This window comes from Procambarus clarkii, chromosome 21 (genome assembly GCF_040958095.1).
Source record: "Procambarus clarkii isolate CNS0578487 chromosome 21, FALCON_Pclarkii_2.0, whole genome shotgun sequence".
Lineage (NCBI taxonomy): Eukaryota > Metazoa > Arthropoda > Malacostraca > Decapoda > Cambaridae > Procambarus > Procambarus clarkii.
The window spans coordinates 10250417-10268777 of record NC_091170.1 but is presented as its reverse complement, the minus strand read 5'-3'; the positions used below and the strand labels follow the sequence as shown (position 1 = coordinate 10268777).

Below are 18361 nucleotides of genomic sequence, written 5' to 3'. Positions count from 1 at the left end.
TTCAAGGCGACTATGGCTTAGGTTATGCCTACGGCAATGTTAAGACGCATAAACCAGGTAACCCACTACGCCCTATAATCAGCCAAATACCAACCCCAACTTATCACCTGGCAAAGAAACTCAATGAACTCCTAACTCCATACACTCCAAGTAAGTTTAGTCTACAATCATCAGCAGATTTCCTAGAATTGATCAAATCTACCCAGCCCGATGGAATCATCGCTTCCCTGGACGTTGAATCCCTTTTTACCAACGTCCCAGTCGACACAACCATAGGAATGATACTGGACAGAGTATACAGAGACGATAGCACCCCCAAATTAGACATACCTGAGCCACACTTGAAAAGTCTTCTCGAGGCATGTACAAAGGAAGCCCCTTTCATCAGTCCACAAGGAGACATGTATTTACAAATAGACGGAGTAGCAATGGGCTCCCCCTTAGGAGTTTTATTTGCTAATTTTTATATGGGAACCATCGAAGATAGGGTCTTCAGTAGCAGACAAAAACCAACTGTATACTGCCGTTATGTAGATGACATATTCGTAATAGTAAAAGACTCAGATGATCTAATTGACCTAAAAAGACACCTAGAGAGAGAGTCAGTACTCCGATTTACACATGAAAATAGTGAAAATAACAGTCTGCCATTCTTGGATGTACTAATAACAAAAACAGGAACCTCTTTAAGCACCAACGTATATACCAAGCCCACCAACATAGGATTATGCCTGAACGGTAGAAGTGAGTGCCCCCAAAGATACAAAGCCAGTGTTCTCAATGCTTATATTCGTCGAGCGCTTACCCACTGCTCTGAATGGAGCAACGTGAGTAGAGAGTTTGAAAGAGTAACTCAGGTATTGGTGAACAACGGATATAGCAACGCGGAAATAAACGCTGCTATAAGAAGACACTTGGACCGTTGGTATAATTCAGAACCTAGAACAGAAACCACAACACCCCCAATAAAATTGTATTTCAAATCAACCATGCACAGTGAACATATAAAAGAGGAAAGAATAATGAAAGAAATAATCCGTAAAGGAGTAAAAAGCACTACTCCTAACCAAAACATAAACCTGATAATATTCTACAAAACCAAGAAGACTTCCGAACTCCTTATCAAAAACAGCCCGAAGCCGACGGAGAACCCTCTACAGCAGTCAAGCGTTGTATACATGTACACTTGCCCCCACGAAGGATGTAACCTTCAATGTAAGTACATAGGTATGACGTCGACCAAGCTGACGAGGCGTTTGACATGCCATCTTCAATCTGGTGCCCCTAGGAATCACATGAGACAAGCCCATGACATTACTCTAACAAGAGAAATGTTGAACAAGAATACTTGCATAATAGACAAAACCCAAGATTCAAGAAGATTACAAATTCTTGAGGCAATTCACATAAGAATAGAGCGACCTACCATGAACACCCAAATCACGGAACTATTTACTCTACCCACCATGAGAGTAAGGACAAGACAAGAACATATCGATGCCAACACAGAAGACAATGTCCAACATAACAGGCCAATTACACTGGATTAATCTTTGTGTTTGGATAGGAGATGCCTCGTATGGGCCAATAAGCCTTCTGCAGCCCCTATGTTTATCCCTTATGTATCCCCCCATGTTTTCACCTTCATTGTATTATCACCTGACCTAATGCGGGTATAAAATCAACTAGTATTGTAAGATCTGTTCACTTGAGAATGAACCATGGAGTTCGAAACGTCGTGCAAATTATACAAATAAGTGTAATACACTCTATAGTAAATCACTTCTTTTCTTCACCTTAAAAGTACGAAAATGAGTTTTGGAGAACTCCTATTTCAATTAAGCCCTGATGCTAAGAAAATAGTTAGAGGGATAGAAGCCCTAAACCAGAAAATAATAAATACAGAATATGCGGTCATATTCAATGAAACATATATATAATATATATATATATATATATATATACATATATATATATCATATATAATAGAAACTACTTTTATGCAGCATTTCAGGTTGCCACAAGGTCTAAAAAAAATTTACCCAACGTTGTGAAGTAATTTGTGGCAACCAATTTACGACTCTCCACACATTAACATGATTCCTTAAAAACGAAATTTGCCACAGCTTCCCAGGTACGTTCGGGCAACATAAATTGTTTGCTGGGTAGAGTATTTCAGGGCATGGAGTGTATTGCAATGCCTGGAGTGTACATTTCTTCCTGGAGAGTACTTCAGAGCATGACGCTTACTTTAGAGTCTTGAATGTAATTCAGGGCCTGAAATGTGCTTCAGGGTATGAAATGTACTTCTCATCATTATGTGTACTTCAGAGTCTGGAGCGTTTTTCAGGGCCTGCAGTGTACTTCAGTCTGGAAAGTACTTCATTGTCTGTAGTGTCTTTCAGGGATTGGGGTGTTCTGTGGGACCTGGATTGTACTTCAGGGCCTGGAGTGTACTTCACTTTCTGAAGTGTACTTCAGAGTCTATAGTTTATTTCATGGCCTATAGCTTACTTCAGGGCATGGAGTGTGTTTCAAGTCCTGATTACTACTTCAAGGCCTAAAGTATATTTCAGATCCTGCAGTACGTATAAGAGTCAGAAGTGTACTTGACGGCCTGGAGCATACTTCAGGGTCTTTAGTGTACTTCAGGGTCTGAAGTGCACTTCACCTCTTTGAATGTACTTCAGGGTCAGGAGAGTTTTCCGTGGTCATAAGTGCAATTAATATCATGGAGAGTACTTCAATGCCTAGAGTGGACGTCAGGTCCTTGAGTGTGCTTCAGGGTTTGTAGTGTACTTTAGGGTCTGGAGTGTTTTTCAGTATCATAACTGTTCTTCAAGATCTGGAGTGGAATTCAGTTCCTGGAGTGTACTTCAAATCCTGAATTGTACTTCAGTGTTTGAAATGTGTTTCATGGTCTAAATTGTGGTTGAAGGTGTGGAGTACGCTTCAGGTACTGGAGTGTCCTCCAGGGACTTTAATGTATTTCAGGGGTTTTGAGTGTAGTTTAAAGACAGGAGAACACTTTTTTCCTGGCGTGTACTTCAGAGTCTGAAGTCTACGTCATGATCTGGAGTGTACTTCAGGGTATGGATTATACTTCTGGCTCTTAAGTATACTTCACGTTCTTGAGGTACTTCAGGGCCTGGCTTGTACTTCTGTTCCCGAAGTGTACTTCAGGGCCTGGACTGTATTTCAGGTACTGGAGTCCACTTCAGGGTCAGTAGTATATATCTGATATATGCTAATAGTGGTAGTTGCGGGCGATAGTAATATATAATAGTATATATTTAATATTTGATGTGTTGGCAGGTGTGAAGGAGAGAGAGAACGCCACCCGCCGCCTCCTGGACACTCTGGACCAGCTGGAGTGTGTCAACAAGGCTCACCAAGCTGACAACCTCAAGCTGAAGGAGGAAAACACTCGCGTATATACAGCGAATCTTTTGCTCGAGGAGGACAACAGGAAGACTAAGAACGAAGTACGTCTTGCTCAGGAGGAGATTGTCATATTAAAGTCCCAGATACGTCAATTGGAGGAGGACTCCAGGCTGGTCAAGGAGGAGATCCGTCAAGTGGAGGAGGACTCAAGGCTGGTCAAGGAGGACAACAGGAAGGCCAAGAACGATGTGCGTCTTTCTCAGGAGGAAAATATTCAATTAAAGTCTCAGATACGTCAAGTGCAGGAGGACTCGAGGCTGGTCAAGGAGGATAACATGAAGACTAAGAACGAAGTGGGCCTGGCTCAGGAGGAGATTATCCTATTAAAGTCCCAGATACGTCTCTTGGAGGAGGACTCGAGGCAGGTCAAGGAGGAGATCCGTCAAGTGGAGGAGGACTCGAGGCTGGTCAATGAAGAAAACAGGAAGACTAAGAACGATGTTCGCTTATCAGAGGAGGCGAATCGTCGTCTAATGGCTGACATTCGTCAAGTGGAGGAAGAGTGGAGGCTGGTCAAGACGAGGAACCAACAGCTGGAGCTAGCGGAGACCCAAGCCCAGGAGAGGGTCAAGACGGCTTTGACGAGGATTGCTGAGCTAGAGCGCGAGACACAACTGCTGCAAGATATGAATAATAACACAGCAGAAGAGAAAAGACTTGTTGAAGAGCAACTCTCCGTCAGTGAAGAAGAGGCCAGTAAGTTACGGGTAGGAAACACGGTTCTACAGACTGATAAAGACAGACAGGCACAGCAACTCAGAAGTATTCAAGAGGAAAAGAATATACTGGCAGAAAAGAGTCGCTTGATGGAGGAGGAACACGAGAAGTGCAAGAGGAATGTCAGTGAGCAGATCACAAGGTAAACTGTGCTACTTCACTTCTGACCTTCACTCTCCTTCCTGCTTCTTTTGTCTTATTTCTAAGGGAGTAAGAGGGAGAGATGTGTGTGTATGATGATGTGTATGAATGCCAGCTTTGCGCTCTGGAAAGGCCACTCCAGAGCGCAACTCCATAGTCTCCTGAGACTGATGGATGCCTACTACTATGAAAGCCAGACCATGATAGACACACCGAATGATACATGAAAAATTAGAAATTGATAAACACAGAGAGAGGTACAGTGACAGACAGACGTACAGAGACAGACAAACGTACAGAGGCAGACAGACGTACAGAGACAGACAGACGTACAGAGACAGACAGACGTACAGAGACAAAGAGACGTTCAGAGACAGAGAGACGTATGTAGACAGTAAATCGTACAGAGACATAGAGAGGCGAACGGAGACAGAGAGACGTACAGGGACAGAGAGACGTACAGAGACAGAGACTTACAGAGACAGAGAAACCGGGTCGATCAGGGCACAGAGAGAGAGAGAGAGAGAGAGAGAGAGGGGGGGGAGGGAGGGGAAGACACTTAGAAAAGTAGGGGCAGGCAGAAAACAACACACAGAAACAGATAAAGGCAGACAGACAGAGAGAGGGAGGACAGAGGGAAATAGAAGGATGATTGACAAGAGGAAAGGAGAAAGGAGGAAGGCACGTGGAGCAGAGAGAGGGAGAGAAAATATGGAGAGGAGCGAAGGGGGAGAGTGAGAGAGAGAATGTAGAGAGTGGCAGGAAGTGTGAGGGGAGGAGGGGAGAGAGGTGGGGCACAAAGATGGAGAGAGTGAGAGATGCGGGAGAGTGGGAGACAGAGAAGGAGAGGTGGCAAAGAGAGAAGAGGGGTGAGAAGGATAAAGGAGAGAAGAAGGATGAGAAGGATGAAGAAGAGAAGAAGGGTGAGCAGGAGAGGAGTGAAAAGGAAGAAGAGATCGGAAGAAGGAAGGGATAAGGAAATAGATATGAGAGAAGGGAGATTGGAATAAAGGGAGGAGAGGAGACGAGGGGAAAGAGTCCCGAGCACAGCCGGGTACTCCTTCTTGAAAGACATCTATGTAAGTATATACAATTTTATTAGCTATATAAGTAAATATGTTCATTTATATTCGTTTTATATTTAACTATGTAAACAGATATTGACCATATGTATAAAATGGAATATAAATATATATATATATATATATATATATATATATATATATATATATATATATATATATATATATATATACATAATATAACCCTTTATATATATATATAACCCTTTTTCTTCGGAGCATCCCTTTGTGCCCTTAAGAAGAAGGATGGTGGAGTCAGACCCATTGCCGTGGGTAACACTCTTCGGCGCCTTGTTGCTAGGGCAGCTGTCAGAAAAATTAGCATAGACGCTGCGACGATGCTTCGACCCCATCAACTAGGTTTTGGTGTCCCCCATGGCTGTGAAGCAGCAGCTCATGCAGCACGAGCCTATATCAAGCACCTCCCAGAAAATAAGGCATTAATTAAATTAGACTTTAAAAATGCCTTCAACCAGGTAAAAAGGGATGTGGTACTGGAAGCAGTTCGAACAAGCTTTCCTTCTCTACTCCCCTTCGTCTCAGCAGGGTACAGTAGGGAATCAACGCTGCTGTTTGGGGAACATGAAGGGGGTGATTGGTGTCGGCCGCTATGCTACCACTTGAAGGGGGTGGTTGGGGCCGGCCGCTATGCTACCCTTGATGGGGGTGGTTGGGGCCGGCCGCTATGCTACCCTTGATGGGGGTGGTTGGGGCCGGCCGCTATGCTACCCTTTAAGGGGGTGGTTGGAGTCGTCCTCTATGCTACCCTTGAAGGGGGTGGTTGGGGTCGGCTGGTATGCTGCCCTTGAAGGGGATGGTTGGTGTCGGCAACTATGCTACCTTTGAAGGGGATGGTTGGGGGTCGGCCACTATACTACCCTTGAAGAGGTGGTTTGGGTCGGCTTCTATGCTACCCTTGAAGGGACGGGTCGGCTGCTATGCCTCCCTTGAAGGGGATGGTTTGGGTCGGCTTCTATGCTACTCTTGAAGGGGTGGTTGGTGTCGGCTGCTATGCTACCCTTGAAGGGGTGGTTGGTGTCGGCTGCTATGCTACCCTTAAAGGGGGGGTGGTTGGGGTCGGCCACTATATTACCCTTGAAGGGGGGGTGGTTGGGGTCGGCCACTATACTACCCTTCAAGGGGATGGTTGGGGTCGGCCCCTATGCTACCCTTAAAGGGGGTGGTTGAGGTCGGCCTGTAACACGTGGGGGTTGGGATCTCTTCTCTCTTTCTCCTCCCATTTCCGTTTTACTTCACCCGTATTCTGATTTATCTTCTTCAATCCAAGGGACCCTAGAGCTATTACTCTAGCCGAATCCCACGCCACGTGGTCTTAGCCGTTTTGACCGGCTAAGATTCTATAGCCTTTATGACGTAGAACCAGACCCCTAGCAAACTCGAGAATCTCCTTATGCTGCCACCACCAGACCATTAACACTGGGGAGCAATAACCGAGGTCTGGATCGATTATGCTCTCAAAGAACCTTGGGACTTGATCCCCAGTTAGTTGGAATAGGAGGGATGAATCTACATTAAGTGTGGAAATTCTCACAAACAAAGGGATAACCGAACTCTTAAACTGTGTTAGGCTCTGCGGCGCAACGAAACTCGGCCTCGTAGAAACCACGTGTCCAGGACAATGAATTATAGAACATGAAATGGACATTAATAAAAAGACAATTCAATAACTAAATAATTTATTCAAAATCTAACCAAAATCTAGATCAAAGCACTCCCTAGCTGAACACTCCCTGACTTGAGGAAAGAGATGAACTAATGTCCTATACCAAACTTATAGGAACTATACCTCTTTATTCGACCAGCTGATGGGGGGCAGATCTATTGGGAGAGGCAGGCGGTTCACCTTCTCCAGTTACTGACCACGACCACACTCATCTACCTCTCTCTGCTCCACACAGAAGCCCGATGGGTATCCCTACGTCTGGCTTACTAAGTTTACTCGTAGGGTTTAAGCTGAACAACTAATCTCTGTTGTACTGAACGACCCAGATGGTTGGACTCTTTTAACCTGAAGGTAATTACACAGGCATCTTAGGGAAGAGCTATTTTCGATTACAAAATGGCTATTTGACCTTTGAGAATTACTGAATGTGGAAACTATGATGACCCGTGACCGCCAGGTCGTCAAGGTCACTCTGCGCCAAAGACTAGTCCCGGCTCGTGACATCACTGATGGTGACTTACTAGAAGTATTCTGACAATTTAGAATACTCTTGATACTTTAAACAGAAATACAATTGAATATGTATGAATACAATATGAATGAAGACTAATTTCTCTAAATTACTGAATTCTGTAAAATAATTCATTATTCGTTGCTTGACAAAGCCGCCATCCATCTTGTGGCCCAGACCGCTAATTCCCAGGGGATGCCCCGTGCTCCCAGAGTCAGGTCAACTACAACGTGACTCCAACTTCCCAAACTCCCATGTCGGAGAGAGAACATACTGGATAATTCCTACAACAACCTAGTTTGTTACAACCTCCCCCCCCCCTGCACAAGTAACTTAGTAAACCTTATTAATTTTTCTTCTAAAAGTAACGAGGTTTAGTATCCAAATCCTCAATAAACTCAAACTCATGCCTCAAACAAAAGCTAACCTAACTAAGAAAAAAATGACAATTGTCCAGCAACATCACAATTAACATGTTCAAATTCATCAATGTCTCGGCTGTCAACTGACAGCAAACCTCCAACATCAGGAAACATACATCCTACTCTTACTGACATAGTTAAATAAAATGTCCTTAATCTAATAGCAAAGACTAGCTAATAAAATTCCTTGGCTCATCACTAGCCAGCCTCATGTGTTCCCTAGAGCCAGACATACAATGCTCAACATTAAACATAAAAACATATATCTACAGACTGAACTTTCAGTCATCCGGGAGCGTATCACTGAACTCTACTAAGTTCACACCCGTGAACTATTCACTCCCCAATCAATGTCAACCTTGACATTCTAATAAACACACCTAGTTTTTATTACATGTATCTAAAAATATAAAAAAAAAATCTACTATAACTATATCACAGGTTTCAGCTGACTGTCCAGCCAAGTGTCCGCATTCACTCTAAGAGTGTCAATGTTTTTATTGGTCCGCCTCTCCTGTGTTCAAAAATTCTGACAAAATTAGCACAACATAATTTTCCATAACCATGTGTTCTGGGCTTAAGACAATCACACAGGGGCTTTGATTTTAATTACTGACCAATTTATAGAGTAGAATTTTCATATACCATTATACCAGAATAATATTTATTTTAAATCTGTTTTCCAACATTTAAACAAAAGTGTCCCGATTTACTTGTATAAAGGTGTTCAGAGCCAACTTTATCTTTTTCACCGAATGTTCATATTGAGTAATTTAAGAAATCGATGCTGATGGATGTTGAATGTAGTCGCTGACGATGATGGTGTCTATCTTGCTTCTCTCATGCGTAGATGTCGTTACCTGGTCCTCTTGTACTCCCATCCGGTACTCTTGAATGACGACAGAGTGTAGTAGAGCGGAGTGCCAAGTGACAGCTGTAGAATACTGTTACTTCGGCCATTGATCTTGCTCCCGACAGTCCACACGTCTTCATATCAATACCAGTTCACACGGCAGTCTTGATGTTAAACTTGACGGCGCAGATGACCACAGCAGAAGAGGACTGGATGAACCAACGTGTCTCGTAGCAGGAGTGGTGTCAGATGGTCGTTGAGGCGGGTTGCTTGTTTGCAGAACAGGTGAATCCCGTCTTCCATCATTGCTCACGTCATCTCAGGCGTTTCTTGATGTCACCAGGTTACTAGGCCGTAAACACCAACTGTGTATACCCTCGTACCGCCGACTTTAGGCTAAAGGAGACAATTTGCGACCTTCTATGGCAAGTCCCGGAACTCTGTAGGGAGACCGTGCCTTCCACGTGTGACCGCCTTAGTTCCGCTTTCTTGTTGCTTCAGACGACTTAATCATTAATCTTCTGACGAAACTCTTGAGTACTGCTACTTGCTATCCCATTTCTTGACCTCACCTCCAACACTGCTGGAATGGCTGCAGTCTTGATGACGCAGCAGGTGGGTAGTGGTGATCTCGAGACAGCTACCCCGGCGTTGTATGGCACCTCCGGTGACTGCTATAATGTGGACAGCTCGCTGGCCCTGATAACCTTGTTACTGACGTGAGGCGTCGGCCGGGTGACTCTTGGACAGTCACCCCCAAAGTAACTGATGTATGAGTTACTGGGCCTGGTGGGGGGAGGGCTTTGTATAACGTGCCTCCCCCCCCCCCCCCCCCCTCGGTCTTTACAGACAAGGGTTCACGTGTGGCCGGAACAACTGGGTCGGTGTACCAATCAGACCTGAGAACAGACAGACACAACACAGCGGAAGCATAGATATACTCTGGGTTTGGTGGAGGTGGAACCCCAGAGCACGGTAAAAACTCCTATCCGAGTTAAGTATAGTAATAGTTCACCTCATTGCCTCTACAGGAAAATCTAATGAATACTAAATTATACTAACTAAGGAAGTTACTTTACTGTATAGCGCGAGATCTCGCTACCATAGGGTGGCGAGACTGCACCTGACTACTGATGAACGATGATAATGAGTCATCCTCGTTTGACTCGTCGGTGAAGCCATGAGTCGGCACTGCTGAGTCAGGAACTAGACTCACTGAAGGTAGTTCGAATTCCTGTCTAGCATGATATTGTTTTAATTTATTTATGTGAATTGTCCTTTCCACCTGGTCCTCGAATACTCCTTTATAACAAGATTAACCGGCCCCGCCATTTTAACTACTCAATACGGACCTCGCCACCTCGGAGCTAGTTTCCTACTCTGATTGGCGGGCGCAGCCTCATTCACTCTCAATACGAAGCTTCCTTCCTTCAACTCAAGAGGGCGCACTTTCTTGTCATAAAAATGAGCATACCGATTCCGTGCCTACTTGGACGCTTCAGCTGCAATATTCCATGCATTTCTCATTTTTCCAAGGACCTCTGAAGGATAGTCCTCCCTATATGCAATATTATGTCTGTTAAGCAGACCTGAGGGGAAATTGCATCCTGCCGCCGGCACCATCAGAGTGCCAGCAGGAGGATGGGGAATTAGCCTCGGCTACCATCCTCTTTTGAGTGGTCGTGAGGGTCGAGTGGCCTATACATCAGTTGCAGAGTGTGAGATTTTTGTAGACTAGAGCCTGCCTGGCTCAACACTGTGGTGACAATGGCCGGCGGCGTCCCCATACTGACGCAGCCTGGCGGAATGCAAAGTCCAACATGGGCCTGTAATATCACATACACGTACACTGCCCAACATCAATTGTCCATTGCCACTAGACAGGATACCTCTCCCCACCTGTTACACCATGAGGCTCTGCCAGCCTGCCTCATGCGTTCACACAGTCAACTGTCTCTTAGCTTTTTACTGTTTCTTCCGTAAATCCCTGGGCCCAATTCACTTAATTGGGCCTTGACACAACCCCTGATGGCAGGAGTGCCATCAATCGAGTAATTTGGACAACAGAAGCGATTAACAGGGGGTGGAGGTGGCAGGCGTGCCACCTCCACCAAACACGCCTTCCTTCCCTGGCCGCCCAATTCAAACTGCCTCCCTGGCGGGCGGGAAAAACTCAAGATGCCCATACCTTCTCCCTACAATGCCTAGACTAATCAGCTTGAAGCCGGCACTGTTCCCTCATGCCGGACCCACTCATATCTCCTCGCGCCAAAACTAGGCTTGGACCACACGTGCCAGGCCCAATCATTTGCCTCTGTCACCCTCAGCGTCTTGTGACGTCACAAGGAGGGCGAGGCCTACCCCTGTGGCGTGATGTCTCCCATGTGGGGGAAAAGGCAGCGTCACTCCACTCTCCCCCCCACCTCTAACGGTTTTAGTCCAAGTAACTCACATCCTACTTCACAGAAACAGGAAAATCTCTGTAATTCTCTCTACAGAGCAATCACAGACTTCAAACTACTCACACATGATAGTTCGTAACACAAGCTTTCATTCAACACCCAACAAGCATATGTTATTTTGAAAGCTTCAGTTTCTAGAGTATCTAGCCTAATCTAGAAACTAGGAAAACTAGCTGAGGGATTTAGATCCCTCACACAGAGTGCTTCTGGCAGTATGGGTTCGAGTCACTTCTGGGTTGTGAGTTTTCATTTATATACATTATATATATATATATATATATATATATATATATATATATATATATATATATATATATATATATATATATATATATATAAAAATATATATATATATATATATATATATATATATATATATATATATATATATATATATATATATATATATATATATATATATATATATAACTGAAAACTCACACCCCAGAAGTGACTCGAACCCATACTCCCAGGAGCAACGCAACTGGTATGTACAAGACGCCTTAATCCACTTGACCATCACGACCGGACAAAATGAGGTGATAGCCGAAGCTATTTGAACCACCCCACCGCCGGCACTCGGATGGTAATCTTGGGCATAGCATTTTACCAAATCACCTCATTCTTTGGGGCACACGTGAGGAACACAAATGCGAACAAGCCTGAATGGTCCCCAGGACAATATGCAACTGAAAACTCACACCCCAGAAGTGACTCGAACCCATACTCCCAGGAGCAACGCAACTGGTATGTACAAGACGCCTTAATCCACTTGACCATCACGACCGGACAAAATGAGGTGATAGCCGAAGCTATTTGAACCACCCCACCGCCGGCACTCGGATGGTAATCTTGGGCATAGCATTTTACCAAATCACCTCATTCTTTGGGGCACACGTGAGGAACACAAATGCGAACAAGCCTGAATGGTCCCCAGGACAATATGCAACTGAAAACTCACACCCCAGAAGTGACTCGAACCCATACTCCCAGGAGCAACGCAACTGGTATGTACAAGACGCCTTAATCCACTTGACCATCACGACCGGACAAAATGAGGTGATAGCCGAAGCTATTTGAACCACCCCACCGCCGGCACTCGGATGGTAATCTTGGGCATAGCATTTTACCAAATCACCTCATTCTTTGGGGCACACGTGAGGAACACAAATGCGAACAAGCCTGAATGGTCCCCAGGACAATATGCAACTGAAAACTCACACCCCAGAAGTGACTCGAACCCATACTCCCAGGAGCAACGCAACTGGTATGTACAAGACGCCTTAATCCACTTGACCATCACGACCGGACAAAATGAGGTGATAGCCGAAGCTATTTGAACCACCCCACCGCCGGCACTCGGATGGTAATCTTGGGCATAGCATTTTACCAAATCACCTCATTCTTTGGGGCACACGTGAGGAACACAAATGCGAACAAGCCTGAATGGTCCCCAGGACAATATGCAACTGAAAACTCACACCCCAGAAGTGACTCGAACCCATACTCCCAGGAGCAACGCAACTGGTATGTATCACGTGTGCCCCAAAGAATGAGGTGATTTGGTAAAATGCTATGCCCAAGATTACCATCCGAGTGCCGGCGGTGGGGTGGTTCAAATAGCTTCGGCTATCACCTCATTTTGTCCGGTCGTGATGGTCAAGTGGATTAAGGCGTCTTGTACATACCAGTTGCGTTGCTCCTGGGAGTATGGGTTCGAGTCACTTCTGGGGTGTGAGTTTTCAGTTGCATATTGTCCTGGGGACCATTCAGGCTTGTTCGCATTTGTGTTCCTCACGTGTGCCCCAAAGAATGAGGTGATTTGGTAAAATGCTATGCCCAAGATTACCATCCGAGTGCCGGCAGTGGGGTGGTTCAAATAGCTTCGGCTATCACCTCATTTTGTCCGGTCGTGATGGTCAAGTGGATTAAGGCGTCTTGTACATACCAGTTGCGTTGCTCCTGGGAGTATGGGTTCGAGTCACTTCTGGGGTGTGAGTTTTCAGTTGCATATTGTCCTGGGGACCATTCAGGCTTGTTCGCATTTGTGTTCCTCACATGTGCCCCAAAGAATGAGGTGATTTGGTAAAATGCTATGCCCAAGATTACCATCCAAGTGCCGGCGGTGGGGTGGTTCAAGTAGCTTCTGCTATCACCTCATTTTGTCCGGTCGTGATGGTCAAGTGGATTAAGGCGTCTTGTACATACCAGTTGCGTTGCTCCTGGGAGTATGGGTTCGAGTCACTTCTGGGGTGAGTTTTCAGTTGCATATTGTCCTGGGGACCATTCAGGCTTGTTCGCATTTGTGTTCCTCACGTGTGCCCCAAAGAATGAGGTGATTTGGTAAAATGCTATGCCCAAGATTACCATCCGAGTGCCGGCGGTGGGGTGGTTCAAATAGCTTCGGCTATCACCTCATTTTGTCCGGTCGTGATGGTCAAGTGGATTAAGGCGTCTTGTACATACCAGTTGCGTTGCTCCTGGGAGTATGGGTTCGAGTCACTTCTGGGGTGTGAGTTTTCAGTTGCATATTGTCCTGGGGACCATTCAGGCTTGTTCGCATTTGTGTTCCTCACGTGTGCCCCAAAGAATGAGGTGATTTGGTACAATGCTATGCCCAAGATTACCATCCGAGTGCCGGCGGTGGGGTGGTTCAAATAGCTTAGGCTATCACCTCATTTTGTCCGGTCGTGATGGTCAAGTGGATTAAGGCGTCTTGTACATACCAGTTGCGTTGCTCCTGGGAGTATGGGTTCGAGTCACTTCTGGGGTGTGAGTTTTCAGTTGCATATTGTCCTGGGGACCATTCAGGCTTGTTCGCATTTGTGTTCCTCACGTGTGCCCCAAAGAATGAGGTGATTTGGTAAAATGCTATGCCCAAGATTACCATCCAAGTGCCGGCGGTGGGGTGGTTCAAGTAGCTTCTGCTATCACCTCATTTTGTCCGGTCGTGATGGTCAAGTGGATTAAGGCGTCTTGTACATACCAGTTGCGTTGCTCCTGGGAGTATGGGTTCGAGTCACGTCTGGCGTGTGAGTTTTCAGTTGCATATTGTCCTGGGGACCATTCAGGCTTGTTCGCATTTGTGTTCCTCACGTGTGCCCCAAAGAATGAGGTGATTTGGTAAAATGCTATGCCCAAGATTACCATCCGAGTGCCGGCAGTGGGGTGGTTCAAATAGCTTCGGCTATCACCTCATTTTGTCCGGTCATGATGGTCAAGTGGATTAAGGCGTCTTGTACATACCAGTTGCGTTGCTCCTGGGAGTATGGGTTCGAGTCACTTCTGGGGTGTGAGTTTTCAGTTGCATATTGTCCTGGGGACCATTCAGGCTTGTTCGCATTTGTGTTCCTCACGTGTGCCCCAAAGAATGAGGTGATTTGGTACAATGCTATGCCCAAGATTACCATCCGAGTGCCGGCGGTGGGGTGGTTCAAATAGCTTCGGCTATCACCTCATTTTGTCCGGTCGTGATGGTCAAGTGGATTAAGGCGTCTTGTACATACCAGTTGCGTTGCTCCTGGGAGTATGGGTTCGAGTCACTTCTGGGGTGTGAGTTTTCAGTTGCATATTGTCCTGGGGACCATTCAGGCTTGTTCGCATATATATATATATATATATATATATATATATATATATATATATATATATATATATGCGTCGCCTGTATATATATATATATATATATATATATATATATATATATATATATATATATATATATATATATATATATATATATATATATATATATATATATATATATATATATATATATATATATATTATTAAACATGACCAAAAAAGTAAGATTAATAATTCTAACACGAATTTTCTCAATGTTTCTCACATTTTTCTTCAATGTTGAGGGTAACTGAAAAATCAGTTCTTCAAAATTCATTTTTATTTCTAGTCTGACGCGACACTTGAGCGCGTTTCGTAAAACTTATTACATTTTCAAAGACTTTAGTTTACACACACACAACTATAACTGAACAGAGCTGAAACATCGTCGATTTTTTATACCTGCATTTGGGTGAGGTGATATGTTACAACAGTTTTGGATGAGGTGAAAACAAACTTTCAACACGAGACAGAAACATGAAACAATGGGTATAATATTGGGTAAGTTTAAAGGGAAGAATGGAAGTAACTGCAAAGGGCCTATTGGCCCGTATTTCTTGATGCTTCTATATTGGTGCGGAGTCTTGAAGTGGGTAGAATATAGTTGTGCTTTAATTGGCTGTTGAATGCTGGTGTCGACTTCTTGATGTGTAGTGCCTCGGAGATATCAAGTCGCCTGCTATCGCTGTATCTGTCGATGATTTCTGTGTTTTTTGTTAAGACTTCTCTGGTGATGGTCTGGTTGTGGGAAGAGATTATATGTTCCTTAATGGAGCCCTGTTGCTTATGCATCGTTAATCGCCTGGAAAGAGATGTTGTTGTCTTGCCTATATACTGAGTTGTTTGAGGCTTACAGTCCCAAAGAGGGCATTTGAAGGCATAGACGACATTGGTCTTTTTTAAAGCGTGTTTTCTTTGTGTCTGGAGAGTTTCTCGTGAGTAGGTTGGCCGTTTTCTTGGTTTTATAGTAGATCGTCAATTGTATCTTCTGATTTTTGTCTGTAGGGATAACGTTTCTATTAACAATATCTTTCAGGACCCTTTCCTCCGTTTTATGAGCCGTGGAAAAGAAGTTCCTGTAAAATAGTCTAATAGGGGGTATAGTTGTTGTGTTAGTTGTCTCTTCAGAGGTTGCATGGCGTTTCACTTTCCTTCTTATGATGTCTTCCACGAAACCATTGGAGAAGCCGTTGTTGACTAGGACCTACCTTACCCTACAGAGTTCTTCATCGACTTGCTTCCATCCTGAGCTGTAGCTGAGAGCACGGTCGACATAAGCGTTAACAACACTCCTCTTGTACCTGTTTGGGCAGTCACTGTTGGCATTGAGGCACATTCCAATGTTTGTTTTCTTAGTACGCCTTTAACCCACTGCACAACTGTGCAGTGGGTTAAGGTTTAGGTTTAGGTTTCTAGGTTTAATCCACTGTCAGTGCAGTGGGTTAAAGGTGTACCTGTTATGCCAGTTGCTGGAAGGCTTCTGTGCTGGCTAGGGTTCGAGTCTCCTGTGGGAAAGTGTTCTAAAGTTGTGTGTATATATATATATATATATATATATATATATATATATATATATATATATATATATATATATATATATATATATATATATATATATATATATATATATACAGACTCGTCGCCTGTATACATACAGGCGATGAGTCACAATAACGTGGCTAAAGATATGTACATTATCTAATTTAAATGTGAAATAAGTGGAACTAATCTCCATTTATTTCATAAGTGGAGATTGTTTTAGTTGTTTTGTTTTAGTTGAAACAATTGCCAATAGTTCAACCAGACATTACAATTCTATAATATTTCCAGAGTGCCAGTGGCCAAGGATTGTGCTGAACATTACTGCTGGGGAGTGAGGCGGGATGGCGTCTACCTCATCAAACCTGACAGGTAATATTATATCATCCAAACCATGCCAGGGTAATTATCCAGGTCATGCCAGGTAATCTATCCTGGTCGGGCTAGGTCAACCATCAAAGTCATGCTAGGTCAACCATCAAGGTCATGCTAGGTCAACCATCCAGGTCATGCTAGGTCAACCATCCAGGTCATGCTAGGTCAACCATCCAGGTCATGCTAGGTCAACCATCAAGGTCATGCTAGGTCAACCATCAAGGTCATGCTAGGTCAACCATCAAGGTCATGCTAGGTCAACCATCAAGGTCATGCTAGGTCAACCATCAAGGTCATGCTAGGTCAACCATCAAGGTCATGCTAGGTCAACCAGACAGGTTGCGCCAGATTAGCCATTCAGGTGGTGCCAGGTCGTCCATCTGGATGGTGTCAAGTCCACAAGGATTATGCCAGCAGCTCATACAATGTAAGGTACGAGAAGTAACACAGTTCCCAGAATTAACACATTTTACCTCTGGGAACTAAATCGTATTAGTTATGTATAGCTACAAGTAAACACATCTAGATTCGAAGATTAATTTTACATGATTATTGAATCAGAATATTTCCCTCTCCGAATCATGAAGGACTAAAATACTTGTTAAGAAACATTATATCCTAATCATCCATATACACATAATATTTTTAATATAAAATTTATTTAAAATTAAGGCCAAAATAATATTTATGAAAGAGGCGTAGCTGTAAACCTGGCTTGTTTATGCTCCTGTCATGATTGTGGGAGATTTCGTCCACTATATCAGTATTTTAATATAAGAAATTTATTATTTCTATCTCATACCAGAATCATAATGTATATATTATATATTACATCAAATCCTACATCTATTGATCATCTTTAACTCCGACAGTCTGATTCCTAAAGGACAATACCACAATGGTGACATCCGCCATTGGGCCTATGAATGGCTATGTGACTTTGTTCTTGTAACTTCAAGAATCTAGAAACTTCAACAAGAAGCTGTTTTAATAAAAAACCATATGAACATAATTTGACTTCCGGTGATTTTTTCAAATTAATAATAAAGAATCATATTGTACTATAAATACTACTTTATATCATTAAATTCATTATATATTTATCTTAAAATCCCACATCATCTCAAATTAATCGTCTAGACGAGAAAAAATAATCTATAAGTCATAGCTAGTCAACTGCCAACAGAGAGCATGAGGTCGGTGGTGGGAGAGCAAGTGCCCAACAGCGCCCGGAGCTCAGATCTGTGTTTACTACCAAACAGTGTACTCACGCGTGCGGTGTTTGAGACTTTTTTCAACACAAGACACCACACAAACTAATCTTAATCCTCAGCGAAAGCTCCCTAGATACTCAGGGAGCTACTGAACTTAAAATCAAGACTAATTCCTGATATTTTTATCTAAATACGAGTGTTGAGAATCCTCACGTGCTGTGAATCCACTCACAGCACGTGAGGCCGCCTCCACCACCACAGAATCTTTTCAGCAGCAAAACTGCTATATTTCA

General features: G+C 43.8%; 1 protein-coding gene across 2 annotated transcripts in view; it reads left to right on the top strand.

The window, feature by feature from the left end:
- The window catches only part of LOC138366928 (putative golgin subfamily A member 6-like protein 19), a 46982-nt gene extending 29060 nt beyond the window's left edge, over positions 1-17922 (top strand). For both annotated transcript variants that reach the window (XM_069328195.1, XM_069328196.1), the window contains exons 3-5: positions 3316-4303; positions 16771-16851; positions 17727-17922. In XM_069328195.1, the coding sequence (XP_069184296.1) occupies positions 3316-4303; positions 16771-16851; positions 17727-17820 (1163 nt within the window). In that variant the 3' untranslated portion in view covers positions 17821-17922. The remainder of the gene's footprint in view (positions 1-3315; positions 4304-16770; positions 16852-17726) is intronic.
- Positions 17923-18361: the final 439 nt, after the last annotated feature.